Raw genomic sequence first — 17264 nt, 5'->3', positions numbered from 1 at the left:
CAGCTTTTAAGGGGCTGAAATTTGAAGCACCTGGAAACAAATCAAAGATAAAGTTGGCACACTGCTGCTGTGTTTCATGTTTAATGTAAACAAACCTGTCTCAGAAAAAGTAAGACTTCAGCTAAAGATGGTCAGGTTGCACCAACTGGTTTATTTTAACTGTGCATTACTTAACTATGCATTGAATATAAGTCACATGGACTTAATTTTAAGTTCAATCCATTTCATGTTATATTCATTTAGAAAAATATAGTCAACATTCATAAAAGTAACTTTAAAGAGTTTTAAAAACATAAAGTCATGAGTTTTTGTTGCACTACTGTGTCTCATACACTGCAGTTATGGAAAAAAGTGGAAAACCAGACAGAAAAACGTAGATAGTAAACTCAAATACAATAAGTGAGCGCCACCTACTGTACAGAAGCTGTTATAAGAAAGAATATTAAAGCAAAGTGTAGAACATGAGTGGATTTCGTGTTACGTGTATATTAAAGAGTGTTTTCCTCACTTTTTTCTGCACTTTGCTCTCACTCTCATCCTGTTAAATGCTGACCTGCTTGGCTCGGCTCTGTGTTTGGAGGTGTTGCTGGGTAACGGTCTACCTGCAGAGGGAAGTGTAGCTTACCTGTAAGCTGAGACTCAAAGAGCAGCTGTCAGACTGTGGAGCTGAGATGACTCATCTGTGGGCTTAATCCAGCATCAATAAAACAACGAAATAACAGGGAAGAAGCCGATTTCCTGGCAGATACAAACACCTCCACAGGTGGGTTTTATTCCGCTGCTGCTGTTGGTGTTCGTAACTGGAGCTACAAAAAGGCACGTTTTGAGATTACCTTGCATCTGTGGCACCACCTGCAGGGGAAACTGCATGAAAATTTAAGGTTTGGTCACCATTAAGAATTGAATTTTGCAAGAACCACAATTTGTTTTGAGTAAGGATATATTATGTGCACACCTGGAAGAATTTTGTATAGAGAATATGAGTATGAAATATCAGACTGTATTAACAATGACAATCCTCATAATATGTTTTCGAAAACGAGTAAAAACTTCGGCTGCGTTATTTCACTTTTTAGGGCTTATGAGCAAAAATTGGTGTGATGCTCTTTAACAACACATTGGTACCTGTGCCTTTATTAGCAGCTGTTACTTGTTCTTACAGATTCAGTAACTTTCAGTTAGAAAAATTACATATTTTCATGATTGAAAAACAAACTATGTGCTTGTTACAGCTGTTACCCCAATAAAGCAAAACTGTGTGTGAGACAGAGACGGAGACACCGTAGGTGTGAAGATGGCATTGGCCAGCGGTCACTGGTTGGAGAAGGAGATAAAAGGAAAAGCCCCAAGTCCTAGGTGAGTGCGCCAACCTAAATAATATAAAGGTGGTGCTCTGATGCAGTATATACCACAAATAAACAGGTAACAATCACTCTTGAAAGATTAGTGTATAAATGCTAACATATGATAATATATTGTAGGAGTAGTATATTGTGACATTGTTATAGTGAAGATTGTTTTACACGATACGATCAGGTCAGTAGACCATTAAAGTAATGAAATAAACTGAGTTTAATCACGTTAAAACCTTAAACCTGCAACTCCTCTGGTAGCAAAAGTAAGTTTGGTTGGATAGAAGTTTATGGGAAGCCCCCAGTTCCATTGCTGCATGTCTTTTAAATAGTTTAGTGACTTTATTGGCTTGTTGAAGTGTTCCAGGTTCCTTGGTCAGCTTGGTTGTCCTGAGGTTTCTCGACATGGACAGATGGAGACCCAACAACCGAGTCATTCCTGTTGGAATTCGAGAACATGCCTAATTGGTGCATTGAAATTCACATTCTCTGTGGGGGAAACCACAAAACAGGCTTGTCACCGTCTGATGACAAAATTTATGTCAACTCATGGATGTTGAAAGTATAATTTAGGCATTAGGGTACTTCAGTGGATATCAGTGGATGATGTCACTCATGGCTACATCAGTTTATATACCATAAGTCCAGTCCAGTGATTTTAGATGGCGTGGGCCGCAAGAGGTCATTTTTTCAATTTGTAATTTAATTTTTATCACCATAAAAACAGAAATATTACATAACACAAACTTAAAAGATTTAAAAATGAAACATTACCACAAATTTTACATTATTCTTGATTTCTGGCTTATTTTGGCTCCTGATCTCTTTACTATAGCTCATTAGTGTAAGAGCTAAAATGCAGCACTATTGGCCAAAGTAAAGCTGTTGATAAAGAATCTGCCTCAAACCAAACATCAGAAGATCAAAAGGAATCAATGACAACATGAAGCAGAAAATATGTCTTCTTATGCTAATGTGAATAAAGACTTTGGTGGGCTATAGAAGATTTTTTACATTTCAAAATGAGCTTGTAATAAGTAAAAGTCTTGAAGTTTAGGAATGCCCAACTTAATGCTGTGCCAACATTTTCATCCACCTCATCATAATTCATTCTTGTAATAATTGTGCTCAAAATGGACTCAGTGAGCAGACTCAAACAGCTATTGGCAGTTTTTTGTAGCTTATTACAGTTGGCAATGGTTATTGATGACTGCCAGTGGGACTGAGAGAGAGAGACTTTATAACAACAATGTGCAGACGAGCTCTGCTGGAAATGAGTTGCATTAACTGTAGTTCCAAAGGAGAAGGAATATGACTGTGAGTATTCTGAGTCTGGACCTTTGCCTTACATATCTCAGAGGTGGTTTTGGGGCTAAGAGGAGCATCAGCTCAACAGGGGGAAATTCAGACACTCTGGGAATGAACAGCGGGCAGGCAAGTTTGCTGAGGTCTTTCCCTTACAGGTTAATCGGCATTGCTGGGAGTGTCTACAGTCCACGGGCAGGTGAGTCTCCAAACAGAAATGTTTCCAGGAAAGGGTCCAAAAAGGTAACTAGGAGAGAGACAGAGACAATGGGTAAGATGACATTAAAGACTAAGGTTCAAAGGCGGCCTAAAGTTCATCATATTGGTAAAAAACAACCTGGTGAAGAACTGCTGCACACATAATACTAAGCTCAGTGAAGATGATGTCTGACCCGCTTCTATTTCTGTGTTTCTTTAAATCCACAGACACGGCCATGCTTTAGCCGTGGCTGGAGACGTTGCCTTTCTTTTCGGAGGTGCCTGCAGCATCAGTCAAGAGGTGAGACCACTGTTTACTTTTCTTTTTTATTCAGTCACAGTGAAACATGAGTGAAGCATGGAGCCTGGGTGGTCTGTGCTTCTGCTAATCAGTCTTTTCTGGTTGATTCAGGAGGGCAGTGTTGTTTACTTCAGTGACTTCTACATGCTAACAGGTACAACATGCAGCTGTAGTCCTGATGTGCTTTTTCTCGCATGCATTTTTGGAGGTTTGGACTTCTGCAAGTGGTATTGAGCAAAGTTTTAGGATGTTAATAACGCTGAATTTAAAACCCATTTACTGAACTCAATTTTAAGTTCACACACAGCCCAGTTCAATTAAAAAGCCACGACAAAAAAAAATCTTCTTCTTTAAATTGTACCATGATGATTAAAAACAGGAAAACAACCTAAAAAGCACCATAAGCTTTAGAAAACTGGGAGTAAAAAAAGCTACAATAAATAAATAAAAAGAAAGAAAGTTATTATATTTTTCCAGTGGTTTGGAATAATTATCGCATCTGATTAAAATTATCAGTATGTCCATTTACAGTGGCAAGGTCAGTTTTATTTACGCTATATAAAATATCATGAATACCAAAATAAAAGCCTCGCAGGGTTTTTTCTAAATACTTTTTGGCAAAAGCAAATTTATTTCTAATGTGTTTAAAACAGAAGATTAAAAACATACAAAGTGGTTTAGCTTTACAACGAAACAGCAAAATAAAACGTTACAAAGAAGTAAAACACAAGTTAACATACACACACGCACAGCCACACACAGACACCGAGTGTAGATTTGTGAGAACTAAAAGGCTTCAAGTCTATTTTTGAATGTATGCACAGATGTAACTGACCTCGGGTCGTCAGCAGGCAGCTCGTTCCAAAGAAACATGACCACAGTAACTGAAAGCACCCTCACAGGTCACAGCACGTTTTTATGACCTCTTAACTTACTAACTGGTTTTAAATGACATTATCAGATCAGTTATTTTGGCCTTTGCATTTGATGTTTTGGTGTTGTTTGTAGTGACTCCTGAAGATGTGACCTGGGAGGAGATTCCTCAGAGCGGCGACGTTCCCTCGGCCAGAGAAGGGCACACTCTGTGGTAAAATACAGCACTGACTCTGAACTCTAATTATTGATAGTTTAAAACATTTTGAAATCAGTCAGTGTCAGAAAGAAATAGACATTTTTTTAATAACGTTACATAAATTCTTTTCACATTTAGCATATTCTCCATTGAATCGAGATAGATAACAATAAATGAGGTGACTATCTTCAGAATTCAAAGCAATCAAGTGGACTTTGTGTGTCCTTCTCCTGCACACTTGCTCTGAACACCACCCAAAACCAAAGAGTTTCTAGTGGTGAGATGCCTTTTCTCCTGCTGTGTGCTATAGTTAGAAAAAAAGGTGTCATGGTTTTGGGTCTTCGACCCAGTTTTTATTTGTTATGTTCTAGCCCTATATTGGTGTTTCTTGAGCTCAGTCTTCCCTAGTCTCATCCCTGTGTTTCTCAGCCTTCCCAGTCATGTACCCATGTCTGTTTTCTCCCCAGTCGCTCTGTCAAGCCCATGTATCTTAGTCTCGATCTCATTCTTTCTACTTCTTGTTTATTTTAATAGTCTTATGTTTCATGTGTATTATGCTCAATTTTGCTTTCGTTGTCTTGTCAGTCAGATTAGTGTCAGCTGTGTTCCCACCTGTGGCCTGTTCCCTCGTTATCCTCCTTGTGCATATGTTGTCTGTGCTTCCCTATTGATTGGTCAATAAGATCTAGAGGAGGTGGAGTTCCTGATAAGGTTTCTCCGGCTGGACTTGAAGAAGGCTCATTAATGGTTGCACAGGATCTCTCACCTGGTTCACGTTTGGTTACTTGAGTTAGTTGTTGATTGTTAGCTTCGGTCTCCATCGCTTTCCATGTATTATGTAAATCTGCCTCCAAGCCCTTTGGTGCTCTATCTGCACACATAGACATGTCATGGTGGCAACTGGAACCAGCAACTGGTTTTCCAAGACAAGCTTTATTGTCAAAAACAAACTCCATCTTATGATGAAGCCTCCATCGTAATTTATTCATTTGTGTTTCTCTTGAATTATATTCAAAGCTCAAGGAACTCTCCTGTAAAAAGACAGTTTTTTAAGTTCAGTGATAGCACAATGACTGTAATGTTCCCCTATCCGTGTGCATGTTTTCTTCTCACTGAGCTTCTCCCACCATTATAAAAGCCCAAGACAGACAGACTAATGTGATCTGTCTTGGGCCAGGACACTCACATTAGGCTATGTTATAATAAATAGTTCTGTTGAATATTCAAGGTTACAAATGTTGAGCAAAATAGTCATAATTACAGTTGTAGCTCTTGCAATGCTGCAACACACTGATGCATTTTTACTGTAAACACCATGTTTTGTTTCCTTCTCAGTGTTGTGAAAGGAAGGCTGTATCTGTTTGGAGGAGCGTCCAGTCCTGAAGCCACTGAGTGTCTCCCAGGAGTCTACAGCTTTGATATAGGTGAGGATGTACAGCAGCTAGAAGAAACAATGAACTAGTTTAGTTTGATTTGTGTTGTGTGTGGGTCATATAAAACATGACCAAAGTTTCAAATAGTGAGGTTAGGGTCTGCACAAGTAATGACTGAGCCAAAAAGTCAGACACTTTTTTTTTCTACTCTTGGCTTTGTATGATGTCATAGAGTGTGTATATACCTAAATGGGCTTCTCAGGTACAGAAGTCGCACGCAGAATGGGCCCCCCATAGTGACGCCCATACTTCATTAGGTTTCCATGTCCTGACAGTGACTCTGACCTGGGAGTGCTTAGCGGTTGGGGGTGTGGCCCTCAGAGCTCTAAGACACTGCTCTGCTGCTGGTGGCGAAAACATCTACGTGTAAGGAGGTGCTGTGGAGGGGAATCCAACTGATGACCTCATGGTGTTCAACACAGGTTACAAAAAAAAACAAAAAACTTATGCAGCTTTCAGCTTCCTCCTTCTTCTTCTTCTTAATAAAAACAAATCACCCTATTTATGTTTTTACAGTTTAGATTCTGATGTCCTTTCTGCTCTGTTTCAGTGTCTCTCACCTGGACACCGGTCAAAACGAGTGGATCTCTGCCTCCTGCCCTGTGAGACTTCTTCTCTGACACACTGTCACCAAAAACTGTAGTTCAAGCTTCACAATCATGACTCAGTGAAGGAATTTAGCATCAGATGTCATGATTTGGAGACACAAAGACAGCATTCAGAAACAAAAAGCAAGCTGTTTATTTAGCTAATAAAAAGCCAACACGTAAATTTAAAGCTGAGGCAAAATAACAAAATCCAAACACCTCAGAGAAATGTGAGAGGAAAGCTACATGTACAGGGCTCAGCTGAAAGATTTACAAACACAGGAACACAGCGAGGGGTACCGTGGGCAGAGGAAACAGCTGGGTGACAAGAAACAGGTGGAACTGAACAAGGATAACGAGAGAGAAGCAATGCAGTGTTATGAAAAAGCATTTCCCAGTTTTTAAGTTTAAGTTTTTTTTGCATATTTCTCACACTTAGATGTTTCAGATTGTGAAACTAATTTTAATATTATAAAAAGATAACCTGACTAAATACAGATAGGTTTGCATAGCTTTCATCCTTTAATAGATGAAATCATCATTTAAAATCTCAGCTATCTTTGTACAATATGAAAAATTTGTTGGCTGAACATGTAAGTGTGACAAATATGAAAAAAAAAGAAATCAAGAAGGGGGCAAATACTTTTTATGTTAAAAGCAGAGCACAAAAGAGATGGATTTACCAAAATAAAACAGGAAGTGACTAACTGAACACTGAGATAAACCGTTACCACACTCAGGAGCAGGAACATGATAATAAAAATGTCGAATCTAAATAATACTTTAGGCCCCAAAACTTCAAGGTCCAGGACCACGACTATCAGATTTTTATAAAAACAATGACAATTCTATTTTGGCAGCATACTAATCTATGAAACCCAAAGAATCTGACAGATGTCCTTTTTCTGTGTGTAGATGGGGTCAGAGTTGTGCTCTGGTTGGAGATCAGGTGTTCATGTTTGGAGGTTATGGAGCAGGAGGAGAGTTCTGTAAAGACCTCTATGTTCTCAATACAGGTAAGAGCCAAGCTGAGGCATTTTCCAGTTAGTTTTACATAGCACATAATAATTACACTTGGTGGGAGATGGAGATGATCATAGAGATCGACTAAATATTAGTGCAGCTTTGAATTACTCGCTTTAAAATGACCAGATAGATTTATTTATGCAACTTTATTTCTTGCACACGATCAAACAAAAAGTTTCTATTTACACAAATGTCAGAGATTTAAACAGTGTATGTTGAACTGCATCAGAAATCACAGGTGTATCTAGAAAAGATCATTCATGCTTATATATACAGCAAATATACAAATTAAGTCAAACACATAACTCTTATGACTTCATCTGACCTTTGACCTTTATGTCCTTTGGGTTTTAAGAGAACCTGCAGTGGCAGAAAATGGAGGTGAAAGGAGAATCACCTGCAGCCTGCAGCGGACAAACACTGACTGCACACCATGATAAAGTACACACACACACACACACACACACACACACACACACACACACACACACTGAAATGAACTATATGAATGTACTAGTAGCAGTAGCAGAGGTGCTGGAAAGAAAAAAAACACTATTATATATTTTACTTATTATTGAATTGGTGTGATTATAATTAATTTGTTTCTACCTATGCCATGCTTTGGAGAACCAGCTGTACTAAAATTAATATTACCATAATATTAATATTTTTATCCATCCAACCATCCATTTTTCTGCAGTTTATCTAGGCAACAGTCTGAAATACCCAGGCCTTCCTTTCTCTGGCTGCTTGGGCCTTAATATTAAAAGAAAAAAACAACACATAAAAAATATAGTGTTAGAGAGGTGGGAAGAGTAAAGGGTAAGGTCTTATAGGGAGTTGTGAGGCTGGACAGTAAGGAAGTAGAAAGGGACTTGTTAGTGATTGACTACTAAGAAGTCAAGCTGGAAAGGATGTGCAACGTGGCAGAGTGATTAATGGCAGAGATGGAAATGAACTAACAAGTAAAAAGACTGTGTTGAGAAGATGGAAGGAGTACTTTCAGGATCTCATGAATGTAGGATACAGTGGGGCAAAAAAGTATTTAGTCAGCCACCGATTGTGCAAGTTCCCCCACTTAAAATGATGACAGAGGTCAGTAATTTGCACCAGAGGTACACTTCAACTGTGAGAGACAGAATGTGAAAAAAAATCCATGAATCCACATGGTAGGATTTGTAAAGAATTTATTCGTAAATTAGGGTGGAAAATAAGTATTTAGTCACCTCAAACAAGGAAAATCTCTGGCTCTCACAGACCTGTAACGTCTTCTGTAAGAAGCTTTTCTGTCCCCCACTCGTTACCTGTATGAATGGCACCTGTTTGAACTCATCATCTGTATAAAAGACACCTGTCCACAGCCTCAAACAGTCAGACTCCAAACTCCGCCATGGCCAAGACCAAAGAGCTTTCGAAGGACACCAGGAAAAGTATTGTAGACCTGCACCAGACTGGGAAGAGTGAATCTACAATAGGCAAGCAGCTTGGTGTGAAAAAATCAACTGTGGGAGCAATCATCAGAAAATGGAAGACATACAAGACCACTGATAATCTCCCTTGATCTGGGGCTCCACGCAAGATCTCATCCCGTGGGGTCAAAATGATCATGAGAACGGTGAGCAAAGATCCCAGAACCACACGGGGGGACCTGGTGAATGACCTGCAGAGAGCTGGGACCAAAGTAACAAAGGTCACCATCAGTAACACACTACAACGGCAGGGAATCAAATCCCGCAGTGCCAGACGTGTTCCGCTGCTGAAGCCAGTGCATGTCCAGGCCCGTCTGAAGTTTGCCAGAGAGCACATGGATGATACAGCAGAGGATTGGGAGAATGTCATGTGGTCAGATGAAACCAAAGTAGAACTTTTTGGTATAAACTCAACTCGTCGTGTTTGGAGGACGAAGAATACTGAGTTGCATCCCAAGAACACCATACCTACTGTGAAGCATGGGGGTGGAAACATCATGCTATGGGGCTGTTTTTCTGCCAAGGGGACAGGACGACTGATCCGTGTTAAGGACAGAATGAATGGGGCCATGTATCGTGAGATTTTGAGCCAAAACCTCCTTCCATCAGTGAGAACTTTGAAGATGAAACGAGGCTGGGTCTTCCAACATGACAATGATCCAAAACACACCGCCCGGGCAACAAAGGAGTGGCTCCGTAAGAAGCATTTGAAAGTCCTGGAGTGGCCTAGCCAGTCTCCAGACCTCAACCCCATAGAAAATCTGTGGCGGGAGTTGAAAGTCCGTGTTGCTCGGCGACAGCCCCAAAACATCACTGCTCTCGAGAAGATCTGCATGGAGGAATGGGCCAAAATACCAGCTACTGTGTGTGCAAACCTGGTAAAGACCTATAGTAAACGTTTGACCTCTGTTATTGCCAACAAAGGTTATGTTACAAAGTATTGAGTTGTATTTTTGTTATTGACCAAATACTTATTTTCCACCCTGATTTACGAATAAATTCTTTACAAATCCTACCATGTGGATTCATGGATTTTTTTTTCACATTCTGTCTCTCACAGTTGAAGTGTACCTCTGGTGCAAATTACTGACCTCTGTCATTATTTTAAGTGGGGGAACTTGCACAATCGGTGGCTGACTAAATACTTTTTTGCCCCACTGTACATGAGAGAGCTGGACAGTTGCCACCTCTCTCAAGTGGAAGGGAGGGCAGCTGTGGAAAGGTACTTGGTCCAGTTGACATATCTGTGGAGGTATGGAGATGTCCAGGAGAAAAGACAGTGGACTTTTAAACAGAATACTTAATATAACCTTGGAAAATGAGGATGCCTGAGGACTGGAGAAGTATACTGCTACTGATTTTTAAGAACAAGTCTGGTATAGAGAAGGTGTAACAGTGAAGCTGCAAGGAGCAGAAATAGTGACGGTAGATGAGGATGGAGTCATCCTTCTAAAGCAACAGACAGTGCAGTGAATTTGTGCCCATTATAGAAGCAAGAAATGCAACAAATTTTTAACTTTATTCAGTTTGCATGTGTGCATATAATTACATTAGAGGACCTCCGTTTTCATGCTCACAGCAATATATAATAGTCCCTTTAGGTTCTGGATCAGCCATGGTTAAATATTTTTTATCATCCATCCACCCTGACCTGACTGTATGCCTCCATGAGCTCACCGTCCTTCTTTTTTCCCCCTGTCATAATTATTCTGACCACTAGAGGGTGTTGCCACAAAGTCTTTATTTTTCTTTATTGTTATTTATAGTGAATCTTTTCTCAGTGTTTTTAAAAACACTGAAATAAAGTAGCTTTATTTAGCTACTGAAAACTGATACTTGCTATATGCGAGCCTCTATAGCCGCTATATCCTTAAAGCTGTATAAAAATAACAGTATAAAAACAAGTAGGATATTATTTTTTAAATCACAAGAAAAATGGACAAAACAAAATAAACAAAAAAGCTGTTAAGACAGAAATATACAATTATCAAAATATATTATTTATAAAGCAAAATAACTGTAGCTTTAAATAACAGTCACGTTGACTCCTGAATACAATGTTTTGTTTTTGTATTTATTTTTTGTTGTTTATTACTTTTGGAAAAATCTCATGTAGGACATCTACCTGTTTGGTGGCAAAAGCACCAATGAGGATGGCACAGTGACGTCGTCCAGTGAAATCCACAAGCTCAGTATTGGTGGGTTGGATGCTGCAGAGAAGTTAAAACTGACTCGTGTAATTCTGAAGAGTTAAAGTGTGTAAATACTTCACACTGTGTGTCTGCAGCGAAGACGAAGTGGAAGGTCCCGCTCTACGTCGGGATTCCTCCAACACGTCGGCATGGACACACCGCCTTCATCCTTCACAGCCATGTCAGCAAAAATAAAATATATTATTATCGAGGTTTTTTTTTTATTATTACTGTGATGTGAAATAAAGTGTTCTTTTTGTGCCTACTTGATTGGCAGCTGTATGTGTTTGGAGGGAAGAACGAAGAGCAGAATTTCAATGACCTAAAGGTGATGAAGCTCATTAACCCATCAGAGAGGCAACCAGGTACGTTATAGTGTATTACAGTTTTTTCTGATTGCTTAAGCACATTTTTGGTAACTATTGGCTATTTTTGCAAAACTCTACACACAAATAAGAAAACCTGTCACCCAATTATCAAAACATTGTAGTTCTCTTGCAAAAGCGAACACAGCTAGATTAACTCTTCACACCTTCGTAAAAATGGTGTTTTCGTATCAAACAGTACACACAAGCCATCATCTACCAAGCACACAATGCGCCAACTGCACACTGATGGTATGAATACAAAACACATCTCAATTTGAGGTCACACTTTTGTCATAGTCATGTAAACATACAAGGATCCAAACTTCAAGTATTGGTGTTTATTCACACTCATCAAAACCAAGACAAAGTCAGAACACAAAATAGGAATTTCACAAAAAAAAAAAAAGGAAAAAAAAAAAAAAAGACAATCAGCCTACATCATGTTGTCTTTCTGGGTCCGGCCACAAAATTTCGTCCACATCGCATGCGATATCCTCCAGTCCAAGGCACCGGGGAAAATATCTCCTTGAATGCCATATCCAGGTCTGACATGATGCCTGGTCAATATCTCCACATGCCTCCTCTATTGCCTGTAAAAGGGCTACCTGTTGATGAGGATGACGGTCGTACACTTTCCAGCGCCAGGCAGAGAAGAAGAACTCGATGGGATTCAAGAATGGAGAGTATGGAGGGAGGTTGAGTGCCATGAAGGATGGATGGTCTGTAAACCAGTTGCGGACCAAAGCAGCCCTATGGAAACTAACATTGTCCCATATGATGACATATCGGGTCATAGCTGCACACATGGTTATGTTACCACCACGTTGTCCTGGGACATTGATGATGGCACGGTGTCCAGTAATGTTCCTGCCACGTCTCCTGGTTTTACTGAGGTTAAAACCGGCCTCATCTACAAAAAGTAGCTCATGTCCCATTGCATCTGCTTCTAGTTCCATCACTCTCTGGACAAGACAAAACAAATGCAACACATCAGGCCCATGCACAGCACTACAGTATGCACTTCCAAATTCAGAACCAATGACACTAGCTTACCTGCACATAGTCATATCGCAGTTGCTTTACACGTTCTGTGTTTCTGTCGAAAGGAACTTTGCTTCATTCTTATTCTGTGGCGCGCGCAAGTACACGACTTAGTGCAGAAATGCTTGCACTGTGTATATTTTGAAAGATGGTGTCATTATCAATTATGCGCTGCTGTATTTCGCGCAGTCTTATTACATTATTGGCAATCACCATGTTCACTATATGGGTCTCTTGCTCTGGAGCGAACATTCTGCCTCTGCCCCCAACATCTGGACGTCTAGCAATTCTGTAAAGTAACAATTTTCAGTATTTTTCCCCTCCTCGTCCTCTTCTTGCTCCTCCTTGTCCTCTTCCTCTAACATCCTCTAACCCTCTTGCTTCTTCACCTCCACGTCCTCTTCCTCCAACTTCTTCACCTCCACGTCCTCTTCCTCCAACTTCTTCACCTCCACGTCCTCTTCCTCCAACTTCTTCACCTCCACGTCCTCTTCCTCCAACTTCTTCACCTCCACGTCCACCCCCTCTCCCTCCTCTGATTCTCACTCTTCTCACTCTTACTGCTCCTTCCATTGTACTCCACATAGACAGCTTACCTGTGGCCTGTTTATAGTACTTAGGCTGATTGCAAAGTGGACTAATTATCTAAAACTGTTTTCACATGTGAAAGTGTGCCAGACAGTTGGCAAAATAGTGTTAATGATAGCCATACATGTGTATAATTTTGCTAGGAGTGTGTTGGAAATTTGGTAATTGAGTGTAAGCAGTGTTTAAAGTTCTGCAAAAAGAGTGTTGTGCAGTGAATTGTGCCTACAGTTTTGCAAAGTGTGTGTTACAAAATTGCAAACTGAGTGCAAAGCAGTGTTTGTGCTTTTAGTTTTGCAAACTCAGTGAGTGGTTTTGCTATAAGCATTAATACTTTTAGGAATTGTGCTATAGGAATCACAGTTAGGGTTAAAGCCATCAGAAAAAACTGTAAAGGCAAACATATTTGGCTCTTGTTAAAGAGCACAGGAGCTGCAGTGGCAAAGCTGTCCACAGGATGGTGCTAGAGGAGAGGTCAATGGTCATTTAAATAGGCACAACAGGAATGGATTCTGTTTTTACACACCTTCTTGTGCACTGCAGTACTTTTAAATTTTAAGTTGATAAATTTAAAATCAAAAGTACTGCTTTTTTTTTTTTTAAACGTCACATCAAACTCATTCCAGAAAGACAAAGAAAGAAAAGTTTTTCAATTTCACACATCCCCCACAACCACAGTATGTCGTCTTCTACATTAAATGCAGCTTTTGGGACTAAAGTCACAGTAGCTGTTTCTTTAGATTCTTTTCAAGCCATTTTTTAAACACAGGAATTAACAATGAGTAGTTATAATAAAATGTAAAAAAAAAAAAAGTCTTTGTGCTCTCTGAGTTCTTTAAAAGCCATCTGGTTACCTCTCCATAGTGGAGACAATTCAACCTTGCTTCAGTCAAGGAGTGCTGCTAAAATTGTTTCTTGATCTCGCTGACCAAGTAACTCCTTATTTACTGAGTTTGGACAGGTGTTCCTAACAAAGTGTCCTAGTGGTTACAAACTTCCTCCACTTTACGAATACTAACATCCTTGTGTTTCTGAGAACACTCAGAGCTTCAGACATGGTTTTTCTGAACTGTTTGCTACTCATTTAAATTAGCACAGATGGACTCCAAGTTAGAGATACATATCGAGGATATTTAAAACAGACAAGATGCACTGCTCACAGTTTGGAGCCACAGCAAAAGGCTGGATTATTTTTTTTAAATGGAAGATTTTAGTTTTTCATTTAATACACTGAAATACAAGTTTTCAATCATGAAGTCTTAATGATTATTGAAACTGCCAATTAAAATTAAGCATACAACAAAGAAGAGCGCGCATAAACTGAGGGGAATCTATTTTATTATCATTATGTGAGTTTAATAGCTCTCATTACATTTACATCATTTACAGCACTGCACTTGCTCCATGAGAACTCACAGATGAACTTTGTGTCAGACTGAAAAACAAAAAACTTCTGTCTCCACAGTGATGAAGGAGATTCTGTCAGAGTTTGGTCTCCAGGGTATCAGCCACAGGTCAGCAGCTGCTGTCTGTGTGTGCACACCGGCTCTCTTTAATGTGTGTGCGTGTGTGTGTGTGTGCCATTTGAGCCTCTTGTCATGCTCTGTTTGAGTCTCATATCTCGGTTTTAACTCACTGGTTTCATTCTGGTTTTGACCGTTAACAGCTTCACTCCCACAAAAGTTCCCAACGTCCGCTACGAGCTGAGCGAGGCAGCTCCATCCGTCCAGCAGAAGAACACGATGGTGAATCCACAGGTGTCAACATAATACACTCGCCTTCATTCATTCTTTTCAAATGGTGGTAAAAAGTCATGCAGATTCAGAGGGTTGGAAGACCAGGGTGAAACTCTGGTTACTATGCAACGCAGATAAAATTGCATTTCCTGCTGCAGGTGTTTGTCCACAGAGACTTCAGCGCAGTGCGTGATCAGGCAATGACAATGATCCAAACAGCATTCACACTGCTGGACCAGGAGTTCCACAAACTAGATCGGTACATGCACATCTTCATTTACACATTTAACTACAACTCAAAGGGCAAGAACATGCATGAGGTGACCCACTGTAGGAGCTCATCAGGCTAAAGGTTTAACTGCCTCACCTCTAAACATCGTATTTCCTGTGCTCATCCTGAATGGCTGAATGTGTTTTTTTTTCTTTCAGAGAGAAGTCAGAGCTGACTAAAGCTGCAGCTGCTCTGCAAAGAGAGAAAGATGCTCATGAAGCACATAGACAACAACAACAACAGGTTCAACAGCCTTCTAACATCCACCAAGTCAACAGTGAAGTCCCCGGGGGCTGGGGCAGGTTTAGGCTGCATGCTACATGAGTATAGTTTCAGAAACCTTGTAGATATATAGTCTTTACAGTTATTCTGTACTCCTGGTATAAGGATGGTGCTATTAATGTGTAAAAGCTCCAGATAAAGGGGTCAATGTGAATGTAATCTAAGCTGAAACTGGTAACTAACTATTATTTACAAAGAATATTTACAGAAACTTGGGATACACAAGACAAGGGTGCAGATTATAAAATCAAAAAAGAGGAAAAACAATACTGTTTAAAATATACAGCAGATTATTTAAACGGATAAATACAAGAAGGGCAATAAAATCGAGTAAACTCCGGAAAGAATGAGATGGAAAAGAGGTCAGTGACTCTGCTGACCTGCCTCTCTCTTTAGATTTACATGTACAGGCTTCAGGCCTCAAACCTGAACCTTTCACCTCTCATCCTCCTTGAATGGAGTGACCTCATGCTGCTGCCGAGCCAAATTATGGATCCGCTGCTTTGATCTGCTTGTGCAGAAATGTTACGAAAACGACCCAAGAAGGCGAGGTCATCGTATGTGCAGTTTGGCATCAAGCTCTAAAGCAACAAGAGGGCAGGAAGTGAACACAGGACCACTAGTGACTCCTGTTTTAGTCCTGTGAATCCCCCTGAGTGGACCACCTGTGATTGGTGTATTGTAAGTTTCTGCTTGTGATCCCAAAATGCTGGAACAGTATTTGAGGACTAAATTTAAGCTGCTCAGACCCAAAAGTTAAAACACCTTTCAAAGTTTAACAGTAAAAACTGGAAATGAATTTAAAAACAAATCAGGAACTTTATCCTGGTTCTTGTTACATTAAGTTCATTTAATCCTAATCTAACCCATTAACCTCTTACACACTCTAACCCATTAATCTAATCTACCATGAATCCATTACATTTTTATCTGATCACTAACATAATTCAATGCATGAGAGGAAGTCAGTAAATGTAGTGCAATCCCGTATGATCTCGTTATTTAAACCTAATCACATGTTAATCAGTGATATATTGTTTCTAATATTTTTTGTAAGATGTTTTAATCTGTTTTATGATTTATTTTACTTAATAGAGCAATTTTATTGTGCAATTCTGCTTTCGTCTGCCATGTTCATATTTCAGGTGTTTAGACCCAGGATATACTTTATTTACACAAGTGTGTGTGTGTGTGTGTGTGTGTGTGTGTGTGTGTGTGTGTGTCAGGAGCTGCAGGAGATGCTGGACAGACATCGCTCTCAGAATGAAGCTTGGCTTCGAGCGAGAGCTGAGGAGAATGACCGAGAGAGGAGGGAGCTCTGCAGACTCAGAGTCAGTAAAACAAGCAAACACACTAACACACATGCACACTCTGCTTCACTAACATATTTTTGCATTTCATGCATGTAAACAGGAAACAAGACAGTCATTAAACAAATAAAATAAGTTTTCTAACTTCCTGGTTTACGTCCACACTGTGCTGCACATCACAGCTTCACTGTTTCCAGCGCTGGCTTTGGGAAACGATCAGAATGTGAAATCACTGATGTTATTTTCAGTTTAAGGTGTCTTTATGACAGCTTAGCAGACAAAAATCCATGGTAAACTGTTGTACATGCAGTCCTGTTCATCAGTTAGTCATTATTTGAGATACGTGGGAGTGTTAAATTTGATGTGTGTGATGTGTCTCTCCTCAGGAGGAGGTGTTACAGGAGCAGGAGAGACTGAAGGAGGAGCAGAGCAACATCCAGAAACGCAGCGAACACCTCCTCTCCATCATGCAGCAGTTCAAAGGAATGTGAGATAGATGGATAGATTGATGGAAAGAGAGAAATAAACAATTTTTACGATCATAAGTCGAAAATTTGTGTCATCATCTACAATTTTGTATTCGGTATCTAAAACTTTTAACTTACTAACTCAAAACGTCTAAGAAAATAATTAAACATTTTGAATGGCAACCCCCCCCCCAGCAACATAAACAGCCTTCCATAAGAATAAAAAAAAATGGCCTCACTTGCAGCAGCGTCTGATGGTTAGTCCCAGT

At 39.8% G+C, this 17264-nt stretch overlaps 1 protein-coding gene across 1 annotated transcript; it reads left to right on the top strand.

Annotated features, from left to right (window-relative positions):
- The first annotated feature begins 719 nt into the window (after nt 1-719).
- Nucleotides 720-17042, top strand: LOC146570467 (kelch domain-containing protein 1). The gene is given in 19 exon segments (XM_085281186.1): nt 720-763; nt 1233-1356; nt 3084-3156; nt 3268-3310; nt 4165-4243; nt 5564-5652; nt 5937-6083; nt 6212-6263; nt 7164-7264; nt 7630-7715; nt 10860-10941; nt 11031-11116; nt 11213-11300; nt 14395-14443; nt 14596-14686; nt 14824-14924; nt 15095-15179; nt 16445-16549; nt 16915-17042. Coding segments are annotated over 18 exon segments (1524 nt in total). The 5' UTR covers nt 720-763; nt 1233-1294; the 3' UTR covers nt 17020-17042.
- The last annotated feature ends 222 nt before the right edge of the window (nt 17043-17264 follow it).

Source organism: Mchenga conophoros, linkage group LG7, assembly GCF_057382185.1.
Source record: "Mchenga conophoros isolate Kocher_MC1m ecotype Shallow Benthic linkage group LG7, M_conophoros_male_GT1.1, whole genome shotgun sequence".
In the NCBI taxonomy this organism is placed as follows: Eukaryota; Metazoa; Chordata; class Actinopteri; order Cichliformes; family Cichlidae; genus Mchenga; species Mchenga conophoros.
The sequence above is the reverse complement of the archived record's forward strand: the minus strand, read 5'-3'. Positions and strand labels throughout refer to the sequence as shown.